General features: G+C 38.6%; 1 protein-coding gene across 2 annotated transcripts in view; it reads left to right on the top strand.

Annotated features, from left to right (window-relative positions):
* rbm6 (RNA binding motif protein 6) overlaps window positions 1-15,637 on the top strand; it is a 31,535-nt gene extending 15,898 nt beyond the window's left edge. For both annotated transcript variants that reach the window (XM_061874637.1, XM_061874638.1), the window contains exons 10-23: window positions 739-842; window positions 909-978; window positions 1,053-1,110; window positions 3,053-3,093; window positions 3,182-3,293; window positions 3,441-3,538; window positions 3,600-3,944; window positions 4,018-4,167; window positions 8,510-8,572; window positions 12,535-12,762; window positions 12,834-12,926; window positions 14,242-14,339; window positions 14,480-14,531; window positions 14,603-15,637. In XM_061874637.1, coding sequence (XP_061730621.1) covers window positions 739-842; window positions 909-978; window positions 1,053-1,110; window positions 3,053-3,093; window positions 3,182-3,293; window positions 3,441-3,538; window positions 3,600-3,944; window positions 4,018-4,167; window positions 8,510-8,572; window positions 12,535-12,762; window positions 12,834-12,926; window positions 14,242-14,339; window positions 14,480-14,531; window positions 14,603-14,698 — 1,608 coding nt within the window. In that variant the 3' untranslated portion in view covers window positions 14,699-15,637. The remainder of the gene's footprint in view (window positions 1-738; window positions 843-908; window positions 979-1,052; window positions 1,111-3,052; window positions 3,094-3,181; window positions 3,294-3,440; window positions 3,539-3,599; window positions 3,945-4,017; window positions 4,168-8,509; window positions 8,573-12,534; window positions 12,763-12,833; window positions 12,927-14,241; window positions 14,340-14,479; window positions 14,532-14,602) is intronic.
* The last annotated feature ends 2,112 nt before the right edge of the window (window positions 15,638-17,749 follow it).

Below are 17,749 nucleotides of genomic sequence, written 5' to 3'. Positions count from 1 at the left end.
ACACAAATATGTTGTCTTTGTAGCATATTCAACTGAATATGGGTTGAAAATGATTTGTAAATCATTGTATTTGGTTTATATTTACATCTAACACAATTTCCCAACTCATATGGTAACGGGATTTGTAAACTTACAGGGGGCAGGGAAGAGAAGAAACCGGTCACCTCTTGATAATATAAACAGACACACGCTAGTGATCACGGCGCCGATATAAATAATGCGTCTGCTTTAGCGCTTATAACAACAATATCACTAATACTTGGTTAATATACAAATCATGAATTGTAAATGAAGTATTGTTGGTGCTATTTTGATGTTTTGATGTTATTGGGTTTTATGGGTGGAATAGAAGACCTCTCTCTCATTGGCTCCCCTGTAAGCGGTCTTTTATTTATGACTGAGAATGCCTTAAAAAGCACATCTGTCATGTCTTTCAGAATGATTTTGAACGATAGGCAACATAAAATAAAGAAAAGTGCAATTCCCATTTCAACCTTACATTATTAGGATTTGGAAACCATTTGCCTGACTGGTGCCAATGTGCAAAATCTAGGGCAAAGGACTTAAACAAGGGGCAAGGGAGTTATTTGAGATTCCCCAAAAGGAGCTGACCAAAGCAGTTGGGGAAAGGAAAGTCTGGGTTTCTCTACTTAGGCTGCTGCCCACGTCACCTGTACATGGATGGATGGATGCATTTTGTGCAGCATTAAATTCTTTTCATTGGGCCTTCTTTTTTAGCAAGTGACTCGCTTGGTTGATCTACTGCTGACAAAACCTGTTCCCCTTTGTATCGATGGAGTCAGAGTGTATGCAGAGGTTGCCAGACCCCTAAAGAACCAAAAGTTAGTAATTGTGTTTATAGTATGTGTTTAGTTTTATGAATGTTTTATGATGTCTCCCTGTTTTAGTTTCAGACAAGAGCCTGTGCAACCCAACAGTTCTTCCCCAGGGTGTCCACCTCCTGTTAACCTTATTGAGGTGTGTTTTGTTATTTATTAAACACAAATTGATAAGAGTAGACTCGTCGGATTATTTTCTCTCTGGCTTTTTAGAAACCACATCAGTTCTTCCAGTCTCCACCTTTTCTGCAGCCACCTCCTGGAATGCAAGGTGGGTTTTTGATTGATTGATTGAAACTTTTATCAGTAAATTGCACAGTTCAGTACATATTCCGTACAATTGACCACTAAATGGTAACACCTGAATAATATTTTCAACTTGTTTAAGTCGGGGTCCACGTTAATCAATTCATGGTACTCACACAGGATGATGTCAGCTTGCCTGAGTAAAACTCATTTTTGGCAGCATTTCGATCTAATTTATTTTATTAATGTTAAAACTAATGTACAGCACAATAAACAATCACAATTTATTAATAACTAACAATTCAACATATCCAAAAAGAAGTAGGTGTAAGCTACTACTTCTGTTCCGTGATAGTGTCTAATAGTGTTATTAAACACAGTGCTAAAACGGTTCTTTTATTCCTCTCTTGTTTACGAAAATTGTTGGATATTTTCAGTTAGCCTGTTTGCTTTGTACATAATTGTTGTGATTTGAAGGAATACAAAATCTGTAAATTTCCATATCTTAAATGTACTAAACAAAGATTGTATGTTCCCTGTAGCCAGCCTTGTGGATTGTCCTCAGTTTGTATAGACAAATTCACAGACTATCTTGCCAGCAGAACACATTGTGTACAGGTGGCTGGGACAACCCTTTTCATTACTGGACATTACCAAAGGAGTTCCACAAGGCTCAGTGTTGGGGCCCATTTTATTTTCTATCTACATAAAAAATCTTTGTAGCAATTTTTCAAATGCAATGTTCCATTTTTAAGCAGACGACACCATTATTTATTGCTGTTCAACTTACATCACTCAGGCTTTTGAGTTTTTACAAGCTGCTCTTAATGTCATCCAGGCTCGCTTATTTGATTTTAAATTGGTTTTCACTACAGATAAAAGCAAACTAATGGTTTTCTCTCATTGAAGGGTGCTACTAGAATGCATTGCACATATTGCAACTTCAAAAGGAAACCCAACAGAGCAAGTCTTAAATTACAAGTACTTGGGTTTTACTCTCGGCCAGGAGCTTTTATTTAAAGCCTATATTAACAACTTGGTCTTTAGGCTTAGGGTAAAGCTTGGTTTCTTTTTTTAGATGTAAAAACTGCTTCTCTCTCAAGGTCAGAAAGAAATTGGTGACAGCGACTATCTAGCCCGGTAATTGATTATGGAGACATGCTTTATTTTAGTGCGTCATTTACATGCTCCAGTCTTTGGACACTGTTTTTCATGCAACACTAAGACTTGTTACTGGCAGTCGTCGTCTCACTCACAACTGCCGACTGTATATGAAAATAAACTTTTCTTCATTGAGTGCACACACATACACACATGGACTAACTATCATTTATAAGGCTCTTTTAGATTTAATGCCTCCATACTTGTGTCCTTTGTTGCAAAGAAAAAACAGTTATTGCGCATTACGTTCTAACAATTCGTATGTTTTAACTGTTCCTCGTGTACGGATTGAATTTGGAAAAAATAACTTTTAGCAATGCTAATCCTCTGGCATGTAAAACGAAACTGAAATTCTCTGGACTACTTCCATTTGGAGCCTTCCGTTCTATCCTGAGGGACAGACAGCATGAGACGTATGCACAGTGCCTGTGTTTTTAAAAGGTGTAAAGCTTAATTGTTTAATTGTTTTAAAGTTCTTTTTTATGCATTTTAAAATGTATGTCTTAACGTTTTACTTTTCTGAAACTGCTCTTTGACATGTGCTGCTGACCTTTTGGCCAGGTCACCTTTGTGAAAGAGATTCTGATCTCAATGGATTTCTTACCTGGTTAAATAAAGGTTGTGTTAATGATACTATTTAGAGTCGCCGGGGAGAAAATAATTTAGAAGCACTGTCCTAACTGATCTTTTCTGAAGTATGGTTAGAGGTTGAAAATTACTTTCATAATTAGTTCTCCATATCTCTGCACAGTAACTTTACACATTTATGTAAACTTATCTTCTAATTGATTTGTGTTTGCCACCAGCTGCCTGCAGTTATCCACATTGGTCAGCAGATCCCAGTCAGGTAGGGTTGTCAACAAAGATGCATGTTAAGATTATTTTTATGTTCAAACTAGACATTTCCCTCTACATTTCTGGTAACTCTTTAAAAGGGAGCAGGTGATGACGCAAGCAAAACTCTGGATCCGTCCTACCATGTTACTAAAGATCATGTGCCAGCTGATTCCACTGCCAGCCTAGACCCATTAAAAAGCTTTACATATGGTAAGAACATTTGTAGAACTTTGCTATCTGTCAGTTACTACTTCATCAAACACTATATTATTCACTTTAGCTTTGCATCTTAAGTCAAGACCTTGTCCATGTCTGCATTGCTGCAAAGTTTACTCACAAAGACCTAATATTTGTCAGATCCTGACACTCCAGATATATCAAACTACCTTTATGACGCCACCTCTGGCTTCTTCTATGACCCTGAGACCACCCTGTACTTCGATCCTTGCTCCAGAGTGGGTATACAAGACCACACAGTGTATCTAATATGGCTACTAACAACAACTGTTTTTACAGTACTTCTATAACGCTCAAAACCAAGAGTATCTCTACTGGGATGCTGTGACTAAAATGTATGTCCCGGTGCCTGGAGGAACCCCCGCAGAGAATCAACCTGTAACCATGACTGCCGAAGACCAGGCCATTCTCTCTAACCCTGCCGCAGACGCGCCCCTTGACATGAAGAAACCGTCAGCACATCCAATTCCTACCACTGCTCCTCCACAACCACCCGTCTCAACCGACAGCTTTAAGCAAGAGGCTGGCCAGACTTCATCTCCTGATAAGAAAGAAGAGGACGACTTGACTAGAAAAGACAAAGACAACAAGGATGAGAGGCCAAAAAGTCTTGCTGCTGTTAAGGTTACACTTTGTTTAAACACCACCAAAGAGACGAATGCCTGTAGAAAATGTCAAGGAACATCGTATTTTGCAGATCATGAAAGATATGGAGCGCTGGGCAAAAATCCAAAACCGCCAAAAGGAAGGCGTCCGTTCTCAGTCTCCTTCGCTTAAAGGTGGAATGGACGAAGATAAGAGACAGTCCAAGTCAGCGGATGCCGGTTTTGCAATTTTTGAGAGGAAGGTTAGTGCTCACAAATTTCCCCAAGTTTTATATCGCATTAAAATCTAAAAGGACATGGTAAACTCATTCCATGTGTCTAAGAGAAGAACCATACATTGTGAATAACAACGCATGTTTAAAATCACGGTAACAGGTACGACCATTTGTTGGCGTCACCGACAAAATTCATTTGTCAATAATAGTCAGGTACATCATCGCTCGGAAACAAACATGCACGTGTCAGGAAGAGACATATGGCAGTGGCCACTGCAAAAACACTCCAAGTGTGATCTAAACATGTGAAGCGAACCTTCCTTTGGCAGTACATTTTGTTATGCAGGAACATTTAAAGCGATTCTCCTTGGTAAAATAGTTAATATTTTAGCTAGCTAGCTAGCTAACAACACAGAAACAGAGTTGTGCCACAAACAGATTTAACTATTATTTTCGTCAAAGTCCCCTAGCTAAACTTTGTTCATATAGCCTTGCGCTATGTGCTGTTCAATCGGCCACAAGATCAATATTGGCTGATTTTCTTGAAAAAGTATGTGATCGGCATTGCTGATTGTTTTTCTAATGACGATCAGAGCTGCATTAAAAATACGGTGCTTTTACTTGTATTTATTTCACTGCATTTTGCATGTTGGTGTTATTGTGCGCATGCAACATTTAGATGAAAATAATACTTAATCCTTTCTTCTCGTTTCCTCAATCCAAATCATAATATCGCCTTCAGTTTCCGTGTAAGTTTAGCAGCTAATGCAATTTTGTAGTAGCCCACCTTGACAGAACAGTCCCGTGTAAAATGTTGTGGACAAATAAAGGCAGAAGTATTTATTTTATAGACATCAGAGCAAACAATGGGGCATTAAACGAGAAGGAACAACACTGTAAATTTGAGGTAGCAGTCTCAACTGCGTCGGCTCAGCCGTAAGTAAATGGATGACCACTTATATGCATTTGTCTATCTGTGACATCAAATGGCCCACTGTTAAAAAAACAACACTCTAATACATAGCATTAAGAGGCATCCCAAAACTGTCATGAACCTTATGATTAGAGGCTTTAGCATTTTTAACACAATTAGCTAACACTGTAACAACATAAGTTTTAAAAAGGAACATCTTCATAAGTTATTTTAAGAGGTGTAGACTGAAGCACATTGCAGCAGAAAAAAGCGGCTTTTAAAATGATATCAACAAGTAAATTAATAAAAGAAAACAGGATTATATAACAACTGTTGGTGTGTCAGCATTGTCACATTCAGTACACGACACATAAGGATCCATCCGTAATTTGGTGTGAATACCATGGGTCGTATCAGTATATGATGGGAACTAGAGTTTCTAGATAAATATTTGTATTTTTTCAAAATCATATTTTTCTTGCTTTAATTATTTATTGAAAATTCCCTTGACACTAGAGGACTTCTGAGGTTATAAAAACAGCGTATTTAAAGTAAATAAGTAGTCGATAGCTGTTTTTACTTTTGTTTGATATTGTTTACTATTGACTGTATTTTTGTAAAACAATTGTGTATATAAAAATAACTAGTTTAAATATTGTGTTGATATTGCATAACTGTCAATAGCGCTCACCATAAATACATAAAAAATGTACACTTAATACATGTGATTGGTATTGGTATCAGCCATTCTCATGCATTGCTGATTGGTATCATAATCAGCAGCTTAAAGGGGAACTGGCCTTTTTTAGTGTTTTGCCTATCGTTCATAATCATTATAAGAGACATGACAATGGATGTTGTTTCTTTATGCATTCCAAATATTAAATACATGCGATCAAAAGTCCACTTATAAGGGAGCCTCTCAATTCTTCTTACAAAGCCCTTAAAAACATACAATCACTTCCTTTACGTTTTATATACAAGTTGTATGTATATATGTTATGTAGTAACAGCCACATTTATAATCTCTAATATTTACCTATTTTGATTATTTTAAGCATACGCGGTATAGTAATTACAAAAACCCATCACGTTTGCTTTTTTGTTTGTTTTCTTCATCACTGATTATTATTACTCACTGCAGACTTCATGAGAGCCAACCAACATGATAAAACATCACATACAGTCATAGTTTGTCTGCTCTTGCACTTAAAAATAACAATATCACTAAAACTTGGTTAATAGTCAAGTCACAAAATGTAAAGACAGTATTGTTGGTGCTTTTTGAATGGTTATTGAACATTTATTTACGTTTATTTAATATTGAGAATGCATTAAAAAAAATCTAACATTCCTCATGTTTTTCCGAATGATTGTGAACGATAGGAAAGATTCCAAAATAGTGCAGTTTCCCTTTAAAAACCCTGACCGGAAAATCTCTACCGTGTGCATTTCACTAAACACATATCATTAACATCACAAAATGCTCTTTTCTTTTTAAAGAAGCTTGAGATTTGCTGCTATTTTCACAATCCCTTGTTTACTTAAAAAAATATTCTTCCTTTTTATCTGCACTTTGCTTACACTTGCTTTTAATGCAACAATTTAACAAGAAGAAGAATATAAGAAATGTATATTGTTATTATTATTATATATTATTAAGTGGAACTCATTGAAATTCCCACTCAAATCTCACTACCTACCCAGACTAACTACAAGAAAAGCTCTCAGCACTCACGATAGTACAATAAAAGCATCAAACGTGGTGATGCAGTACAAGCATCGAACGTGGTGATACAATAGAAGCATCGAACGTTGTGATACAACAGAAGAATCGAACGCGGTGATACAATACAAGCATCACATCACTCAATACTCACAATGATGCAAGGAACACATGCGGTATCACCGCTAGTAGGGTGATACAGGTACCAGTGGTGGTGGTGTGCTCCATTCTGTGGTACTCCTCGGTGTACTTACAAGAGGGTGTGGTGCTACATATTTGGTTCACAAGAATGACACAAGACCAATTTTTTCCAATATAATTGTAAGCATGGCCACCGTGTAGGGTTGGTACAGGATTCCTGGCAGCGCCCCTGCTTTTAATAAAACTATTTAGGTGTATCTGTACAAGGAAACATTTTTTCAATTTAACTCTTGGTTTGATGTGAGCCCTCAGCACTTAATGTGAGATTCCAAACCCTCACAAACGGCCAGGCGGATATGCTTTTGACTATTAAGAAAAAACAAACTTCTGACTGTGTCCCACGACACAGCTTTTCTTTACATGAAAAATATTGTCACATTCTTATCTTGTTACACCCCTATTACTGACGTGAAATAATTGTACAAAAACAATTATCAGCCAAAGAGTCATGGAAATTAAATTATACTTGTTTTCCTTTGCTAAAATAAAATTTGTTTAAGGTGTTAATGGCCTTTTTTATTTTACTCTCCTCATAAGCCACAAGCCAATTTAACTGAGTGCAAGTCACATGTTTGAGCTAAACTGAAATATAAGTGGAGGTATCATAAACCAAGGTAGTTGTAGTATAAAGTTTGAAAACAATTTACTTGTAGTAAGATGCACAATAAATATTGCACAGTTAATTATCGGGCCGATACGTGGAATTGTGACATCACACGGAAAAATCCAATGACATTAAAAGTAGCCCAAAGAAAAAAATATCCAAAAAGGTGAGATTACCCATACTGTGCAGCAGGTAGATTTGGGTGAGCGAATCAAGGGCTCCCTTTCCTCTTACTTGCCATGCTTTTAAGGGGAACTGCACTTTTTTGTAATTTTGCCTATTGGTTACAATCATTATGAAAGACATGATGACGAATTTTAATGCATTCTAAATTAACATAAATAAAAGCTTGCTTACAGTAGAGCCAATGGAAGGTCCGCTATTTCGCCTAAATAATCTGATAAATAACCATTCAAAAAGCACCAACAAAACTCCTTTTACATTTTGTGACTTCAATACTGACCAAATATTAGTGATATTGTTATTGTAAGTGCTAATGCAGAAAAACTATTCCGAGCGGCGATGTGCACACTGACTACCGTGTGTGTGACTATCGAGTGATCTGCTGTTTCCTCGCTTCCTTTCTCCATGCAAATTTATTGTCGTTTATAAATCATGCGTCTTACCTGAAAAGTAGATGGTTTGGTATACTCTGACAAGTTAGGACACTTTGACAGCTATTTAGGACCTCCAACTGGCGAGAAAGACACCAAAAACGTCGTCTCTTGTTCAAGAAGCTGGCCCAAATTTAGTTGCAAAGAAAGATGTGCACAAACTACACTTATATCTTAAGTTTAACAAATACTAGATCTAAATAAGTTCTTGAGAAGCAGGAAGGTGTCTGTATTGGCTTGATAAAAAAATATCATGCATGCCTGGTATCTATAGACATTACTATAAAAAGTGCTTTGTTTTCCATCCACAGAATGCAGCTGGTGAAGATTTCTTTAAGAAACCTCTCGCCCCACTGAAAAAAGAAAAGTCAAAGGTAAGCACTTCAATTTCCACAATGTCCATTTAATAATTTTCTCTATTTAGTTTTTAATTTGCTACACACACGCTGAGCAGCATGAACATACTAATTTCAAATTGTTTATCATTATATATGGTTATATTGTAATTATAATGTTATACTACATCATGAGCTGTACTTGGTAGGTTTTTATTTGTCTGCTTGCATTTTGACTTTTAGGTAATAGATGGTTTTATAGTGACGGTGTTGTCAAACAAACGACTATTGACGAAAATAAGCTGTTAGCTAAATCTGGTCCAACCATTATGAATAATTTATTGTGTCCATAAACCAATGAAACAATGACTCTTCTCGAAAATGGCGGGGGGATTCTTTTTTTTCTTTTTTTTCTTTGTCATGAAAAAGGGAGGTTTGTTGGGTTGGTACACTAATTGTAAGTGCATCTAATGTTTTTTATGTTGATTTAATAAAAAAATAAAAAATGAAAATTTATAAAAAATTCTTCTGCGGCCCGGTGGTTGGGGACCACCGCCTTAAGGCACAATAAAAGGGAGAGAGGCCGGTGGCGGATGTAGGCAGCGAATTGTGCGCATATTCTACCCAGACCAGGTGTTTGCTTCATTCGGAGGGGTTCTTGCAGACCACACACCGGAGGCCGGTTTCCAGCTGCTGGTTAACTCGTTCGGTCTGGCCGTTGGCTTCTGGATGATATCCTGATGTCAGGCTGGCCCTGGCTCCAATGAGTCGGCAGAACTCCGCCCTGAACCGTGATACGAACTGAGGCCCCCGGTCTGAAACAATGTCCTTGGGGAATCCCTTAACTCTGAACACATTAGTCATCAAAACCTCTGCCGACTCCTTGGCGAATGGTAGTTTAGGCATAGCAAAGAATCTGACCATTTTGGAGAATCTTTCGACAACCGTGAGGAAAGTGGTGTTACCTGGTGAGACCGGGAGGCCTGTGACGAAGTCCATAGAGATGTCTGGCCGCGGTCTGGAGGGGATGGAAAGTGGCTGGAGAAGTCCCATGCGGGACCTGGAAGATGTCTTATTCCGGGCACAGACCAAACACACCGCTACGTACTCCCGGACCTCCGTCTCCATGGCTGACCACCAGAACCGCCAGGAGATCATTAGCTTGCTTTACCTCAGTTTCTATTGGCCAAGTTACCGCTCCTACCACACAGTTCAGTGGAAGAATGGTCTCAGGTTGCTTGGCCTCAAGCTCGGGGTCGAATAGTTGTGACAGGACGTCTGGCTTGACGTTGCGGGACCCCGCCCTGTAGGACAGCGAAAAGGAAAAGCGGTTAAAGAAAAGCGCCCACCTGGCCTGGCGAGAGTTTAGTCTCTTAGCCTTTTTTATGTATTCAAGATTCTTGAGATCTGTCCAGACGATGAATGGGTATTTGGTCCCCTCGAGCCATTGCCTCCATTCCTCTAAGGCAAGGGTCGGCAACCTTTCCCACTCATAAAGAGCCATTTTGGCCCATTTCACAAAAAAAAGAAAACAATGGAACCCACAAAACTCTTTAGAAATTTAAAATGAAATAACACTGTATACAGAGTTTCTTTTACTTTGTGCTATGTATAAAAAAGGGGTCTCAGGCACGCAGCCCGCACCTTAATATGAAAATTTAATGATAATGGGGCCTGCGAGTTTTATATGAATGCCGCTTGACAGCATCACACTTGCCAACCCTCCTAAATATTCCGAGAGACTACTGAATGTCAGATCAACTATTCTCGCGATTGTTTGCTGGATTTCCCTCGAATAACAATAATAACGGCATGCTAGGAAGGCGCTGCCTTTGACGCCCTCTACAACACGTTCAATCAGCTTGCCAGCCCAGTCACATGTCGTATGAGGCTTCTGCAGACACACGCTAACGATTGCAAGGCATACTTGTTGAACAGCCATACAGGTCACACTGAGAGTGCCCGTTTAAACAACTTTAACATTGTTACTAATATGCGTCACACTATGAACCCACACAAAACAAGAATGACAAACAAATTTGGGGAGAACATCGGCACTGTAACACAACATAAACACAAAAGAACAAATACCCAGAATACCATGCATCCCTACTCTTTTGGGCTACATTATACACCCCCGCAAGCGCCAAATACCCCTACCCCCTCCGTGCGTCGGTTGAGGTGGGCGGGGTTGGGGGGGTTTGGTGCTAGTGGGGGTGTATAATGTTAACATTTTAACTAATAGATTGTATGTTGAATCTTAGGATACCAGCACATTGGTGCGTAATGTTTTGTGCACGTGCTATTAACGTTAGTTATTGTGCCTTTCTTCATTGCATTGCAAATTGATGTTGCTTTAAGAAGTACTTGAATTGTTTTAGACAAAATTTAGCTGGCAGACTGGCTAAAATTATAGTTTAAATAAATTTTTCACACTCTTTAGCCAGCTAGCAAAGTTCAAGCTAACACTCTTAACAAGTTGAGACCGCATCCTCTAGATCAGCGGTTCTTAAATGGGGGTACGCGTACCCCTGGGGGTACTTGAAGGTATGTCAAGGGGTACGTGAGATTTTTTTTTAAATATAAAAAGAAAATAGTAACAATTCAAAAATCCTTTATGAATATATTTATTGAATAATACTTCAACAAAATATGAATTTAAGTTCATAAACTGTGAGAAGAAATGCAACAATGCAATATTCAGTGTTGACAGCTAGAATTTTTGTGGACATGTTCAATAAATATTGATGTTAAAGATTTAATTTTTTGTGAACAAAAGTAGCCCAGGATGTTTAGAATTAAGTTCATGAATCCCGATAGATCTCTATTACAATCCCCAAAGAAGGCACTATAAGTTGATGATTACTTCTTTGTGCTGAAATCTTTATTTATAATTTAATCACGTGTTTATTTTTCAACAAGTTTTTAGTTATTTAAAAAAAAAAATCCAATTAGTTAAAGACCACTACAAATGAGCAATATTTTGCACTGTTATACAATTTAATAAATCAGAATCTGCTGACATAGTGCTGCATTTGACTTCTTTATCTCTTTTTTTCAGTCAAAAATGCTTTGCTCTGATTAGGGGGTACTTGAATTAAAAAAATGTTCAGAGGGGGTACATCACTGAAAAAAAGTTAAGAACCAGTGCTCTAGATGTCCAACATTCCTCTGCTTTAAAAGCTCCCATGACAGATATAGTGTCATAAAAACAAGATCCGCTTTGCAAAAGGAGCAAGGTATTCATACTTTTAACAAGAATAGGAGGAAATATTCACATGTTTTCTGTACATGTACATGTTGATGCAAGTGGCTTTGCTGACTCGCAGTCGTTCAGAAAAACACAAATTGATGACGTCAGCAGCTTTTTGGGCAATGCATTTTATCTGTCGACAACAATAACACAGCTTAGATCAATGATGTGAAATGACAACGCAGACACACGGCTGATGGTTTGAAGTGTTTCCACATAGTTATTTTATTGTAGTGGCTGAGTGACAACCATAACAATGATGCATAGGGGATGCTACTAGTGAGTTGTGTAATCTACAGTAGAACACACTCATGGCTACTATGTTGGGTAAAAAGAGTGCAAAGGTGACTGTATGATTATTTTATGTTTTGAGGGCTTGAATTATGATAAAACATGTATTCAACATGGTCCAGCTATAAAATCCATCGATTTATTTTTATTAATAATAAGCCCACATTGCGTAAATTAATTTCCCATTTCCCACGGTCATGTGAGGTACCAATTAATCAAAGAGGGACCTCTGTATATTGGACTTAAGGAGTGTAAAAGTTACTTTGTTGGTGTTATTTCATGTCTAGAAGGCTTTTATTATGTTAAACATATATTTAGAAGGTTGTATTCATTTTTTTTACACTCTATGAAAATGTATAATTAATAATTAGCAGAAATTATTTGACCGCCGTCATGTTTGGAACCAATTAACAGCGATAAAGAAGGGTTTACTCTGTCTTTTTCATTTCCTCTTAAGCTGCCAATCGGCTCCTTGGGCATGCTGGCGTCAGACTACGCTGCAGGAAGTGACGAAGAAGTGGAGGAAGACAAGGAGGACGTGGCAAAGAGCGACCAGGTCAAACCGTGTGAGGATAAGGAGGACAAGCTGACCGACTGGAAGAAGATGGCGTGTTTGCTGTGTAGGAGACAATTTCCTAACAAGGACGCTCTTATCCGCCATCAGCAGCTCTCCGACCTCCACAAAGTACGACAAGGCAACAGCAATATTCAACTATTTACCTGTGGAATATTCCTTCATGTTTGTTTGTCTCGCAGCAAAACTTGGAGATCCACCAGAAGATCAAGAAGTCGAAGAAGGAGCTAGAGGCCCTGGAGAACCAGGAAAAAGAAGTACTTCCAATGAAGAAAGTATGAATTCCTATTATTATGGATGTGAGCATGAAGACTAGAGATGCGCGGTTTGCGGTCTCATCCGCGGAGTCCGCGGATAAACCGTGGGTCGGGCGGGTGACATGACGAAAAAATAGATTTTAAATAGATTCTGGCGGGTGGCGGTTGAACCATTTGTAAATATTTGATATACATGCTTCAGGGATTGGTAACCTTTAACATTCAAAGAGCAATTTTGGACCCGTGTCATAAAGAGAAGAATACAATAAGAGACGTAAAGATTCTCAAGAATGTCTGCCGGCAGTCACCCAGTCATTAAGTGTTAGGGCGTGCTATGAAGCCTTTGACTTTGACGCCTTCTACAACATGTACAATCTACTTGCTAGTCCAGCAATATGTTGTGTGTCGCTTCCGCAGACACATGCACACGACTGCAAGGCATACTGGGTGATACAAAGTACACTAATAATTGCGATATAAACAATTTTAACACTCTTACTAATATGCGCCACGCTGTGAAGCCACACCACACAAGAATGACAAACACATTTCGGGAGAACATCCTCTTAGTAACACAACATAAACGCAACACAACAAATACCCAGAATCCTTTGCATTCATGAAACATCCTGACTATATTATACACCCCGCTAGCAGCAAACCCCGCCACCCCCCCACCTCCCCATGCGTTGGCAAGGTGGGCGTGGTTGGAGGCGCGGGGGTGTAAAATATATTCAGGAAGTGTTATGGATGCAAAGGATTCTGGGTATTTGTTGTGTTGCGTTTATGTTGTGTTACTGTGAGGATGTTCTCCCGAAATGTGTTTGTCATTCTTGTTTGGTGTGGGTTCACAGTATGGCGCATATTAGTAAGAATGTTAAAATTGTTTAGATCACAACCATCAGTGTACTCTGTATCACCAAGTATGCCTTTCAATCTTGTACATGTGTTTGAAGAAGCTGCATACATGTTGCTGGACTGGCAAATGGTTTCGTACATGATGTAGAAGGCATCAAGGGCAATGGCTTCACAGCACGCCCTTATTCTCGTTACCTGGATGATCACCATCGAATATTTGCGAGAACGTTAGCGGCTCCCATTGCCTTCTTTACTTAGTGACATGGGTCAAACTATCTCTAATAGTGGTAAAGGTCGCCGACTCCAGATATACAACAACGGGCGGGTGGCGGGCGGTTGCAGTTCTGATATAATGTTGGTTCGGGTTAATGGCGGGTGGATGACGACTATAGTGATGCGGTTGCGGATGATATAATTGCCTATCCGCGCATCTCTAAAGAAGACGCTTTCTGAAGTCAAACGTTTTTCCCCGCAGCTGAGCACCAGAGAAACTGTCAGGTCACCTGACCAGAAGAAGAGGAAAAATTACCAACAGCAGTCTCAGCATCACAACACCTGGGCTGCAGGATCGAGGTAGGATAAACACCACCTTAAATGTTGTGCAATCGGTCGCCACTTTGTCTCTTGTTTATTTCTTCTCCACTCTATAGAAATATTAAGTGCATTATAAATCAAACTAATCATTATTATTCTCTCCACCACTTTGTCATCAGAGAGACCAGTAAAGTCAGTGAGCGACCAGGTTTAGGCTCAGAACCTCCACCTGTGAGTTTCTTACTTCACATTGTTTACGTGACATCAGCAGATATTCCTATTGAATTCTTTGCCGTCCACAGCGCCGTCAGAAGAAAGAACACGCCGCTTGGGACCACGCCACCTACAAGCAAGCAGTTCGCAAAGCCATGTTTGCACGCTTCAAGGAACTGGAGTGAAGTTTGTTGCAATGGACAATACTTGTTTTATGTACTGTAAAAACCTAACACTCGCTGGACTTTTTTTATTTGACTTCCTCATTTTTGGTGTGCATTTTGTACAATCGGCACATTTTTACATAAAACACATGAACTGAACTTGTTGTGATTGTGTTGGAGAATCGAACTTCCAACAAGCGAGAAAAAAAAAGGCCTGAAGATGTTTCAGGTGAAGTTAAGTTCTTCTCTTCTTCTAAGCTCTCGTGCACTTAGTTGCGCATGTTGTCTAGTATTTTTTCCCAGCCTGGTCTGTCCTGGGCGAGATGTCGGCCTTGTTGCAGTGAAGTTAAGTTGCAAAGCATTCATACTGTGTCCAACTGGCAGTACCATCCTATCATCTACACTAATAGAAATTGGTGCAATTTTGCAGCATTTAAAAAAGAAACAACTGTTATTCATGTACAACTCGTGCAATATTTATTACATAATACAGTTACGTGCAAGTACAATTTAGGAGCTCAGGTAATACTGAGAAGCAATTTACAAATATGACAATTACTCTGACAATGTAAGAAACATGTTTCCAAAAAAACAATATTTACCATTTCTAGGTGTGTGGACACTTGATTAGGCACCCCTAATGGTTTCAATATTGTTTGCCGTGATTGTTGTTCTGCATTGCAGCTCACTGACGCTGTGATGAGCATCCAGGTGTACATAATATTGTATCATTTTATTACTGAATGTACAGTGAAGCATTATGTAAAAAAGTACTTTCTATGTAAAGTTAACCATTTATCACTACTTTAACTGTTGAATATTGCTTTAGAACTACACAAACACCAGACGTTTAAAAGAAAATATGGGAGACAAACAAAATATTTGTACAAATGTAATATGTTTAGGGATGTCCAATGATTATTCTTTTTTAAATCTGATTATTAAATGTTTTGGAATTTGGTTTATTACAGGTAATTACTTGCATAAATAACATTTGCTGAGGGCCCAGACATTTGTACGCAATGCAATTTTATCATCGGAACGTAATCCAGGAACGTTTGTTACCGTTTTAATTAAATGCATGTCATGAAATTGTACAAAACTATGTAGGAGTGAAATTTGCCAGCGAACACAAATTCTGACTCCCCTCACTCATTTTTTGTACCTACGTATACATTGATATGATCACTGACTGTAAGGTCAAAGGCTTGTATGGCCAGAATAGATTGCATGGACAATCTAAGAGAGTTAATCATTAATGCCATACGTTTTGTGATCAATCATGAGTTAACTCATTAATTATGAAAGCCCTAATTATGATTCTTTAAAATTAAATCAACATTTTTAAAAGTCCTTATGAGTTGGCAGAAAGTACAGTCATGGCCAAAAATATTGGCACCCCTGCATTTCTGTCAGATAATGCACCGCTTCTCCCAGACAATTGTTGAAATTCCAAATGTACAACGCACAAAAAAGCCAACTCTTATATTTTACACAGACCTCCTAAAATGGACAAGACAGAATGATTGGTACCCTCAACTTAATAATTGGTAGCCACCCTTTGGAGAAGATAACTGAAATCAATCACTTCCTGTAACCATCAATGAGTTTCTTACACCTTGCTACTGGAGTTTTGGACCACTCTTCTTTGGCAAAAAGCTTAATTTATCTCCAAGTGCTGTTTTTTGATCTCTTCACAGATGTTCGTTGGTATTTAGATCTGGACTCATTAATGGACACTTCACAAATCTCCAGCACTTTTTCTTAAGCCATTTTTGTGTGCTTTTCGAAGTATGCCTTGGGTCATTGTCCTGCTGGAAGACCCCTTTCTGACACTGGGCCCTACATTATGCCACAAAATTATTTGATAACGTTGCTTGGATGGTATATGTTGCTCCAAAACCTGTATTTACCTTTCAGCATTCACAGATATGAAAGTTACCCTTGCCTTGTGCACTAATACACCCCCATACCATCACAGATGCTGGCTTTTCAACTTTGCGCCTAGAACAATCCGAATGGTTCTTTTCCTCTTCGGTCCGGAGGACTCAACAGCCACAGTTTCCAAAAACAATTTGAAATGTGGACTCGTCAGACCACGGAACACTCATTTTACACTTTGCATCAGTCTATCTTAGATGAGCTCGGGCCCAGCTTTGCATAGTAGAGTTTAAACTTGAACTGACAGATGTAGCGACAAACTCTAGTTACTGACAGTGGTTTTCTGAAGTGTTGCTGAGCCCATGTGGTGATATCCTTGACACATTGATGTCAGTTTTTGATGCAGTACCGCCTGAGGAATCGAATGTTATGGGCATTCGATGTTACGTGCAGTGATTCTTCCAGATTCTCTGAACCTTTTGATGATATTATGGACCGTAGATGGTAAAATCCCTAAATTCCTTGCAATAGCTCGTTGAGAAATGTTGTTCTTAAACTGTTTGACAATTTTGTCACGCATGTGTTCACAAAGTGGTGAGCCTCATCCCGTCTTTATTTGTGAATGACTGAGCATTTCATGGAAGCTGCTTTTGTACCCAATCATGGCACCCACTTGTTCCCAATTAGCTTGTTCACCTGTGGGATGGTCCAAATAAGTTTTTGATGAGCATTCCTCAACTTTCTCAGTCTTTTTTGCCACGTTTTTGAAACATGTTGGAGGCATCAAATTCCACATAATCTAATTTTCGCAAAAAAAATAAAGTTTTCAAGTTCGAAAGGTAAGTATCTTGTCTTTGCAGTGTATTCAATTGAATATAGGTTGAAAACGATTTGCAAATCATTGTATTCTGTTTTTATTTACCATTTACACATCGTGCCAACCTCACTGGTTTTGGGTTTTGTACAACACAAATACAACGTTGAAACATACTTTTTAAAGACGTTTATTCAAAGTCTGTTAGTGACTTTGATTTGACCTTTGAAATATGATCATTTCCCAACAAACAACGTGGATTCAACGCTAGACATCAACGTTTCAATTTACTAAAACAACTTTTTTTTTCTTTTTTTTCTAAAGTCCGTTTTAGAGGACCTGAAATCAACATTGTATTAATGTGTATTACACCTGCT

This window comes from Nerophis ophidion, linkage group LG16 (assembly GCF_033978795.1).
Source record: "Nerophis ophidion isolate RoL-2023_Sa linkage group LG16, RoL_Noph_v1.0, whole genome shotgun sequence".
In the NCBI taxonomy this organism is placed as follows: Eukaryota; Metazoa; Chordata; class Actinopteri; order Syngnathiformes; family Syngnathidae; genus Nerophis; species Nerophis ophidion.
Note: the sequence above shows the minus strand (reverse complement) of the source record. Positions and strands in the feature narration are given on the sequence as shown.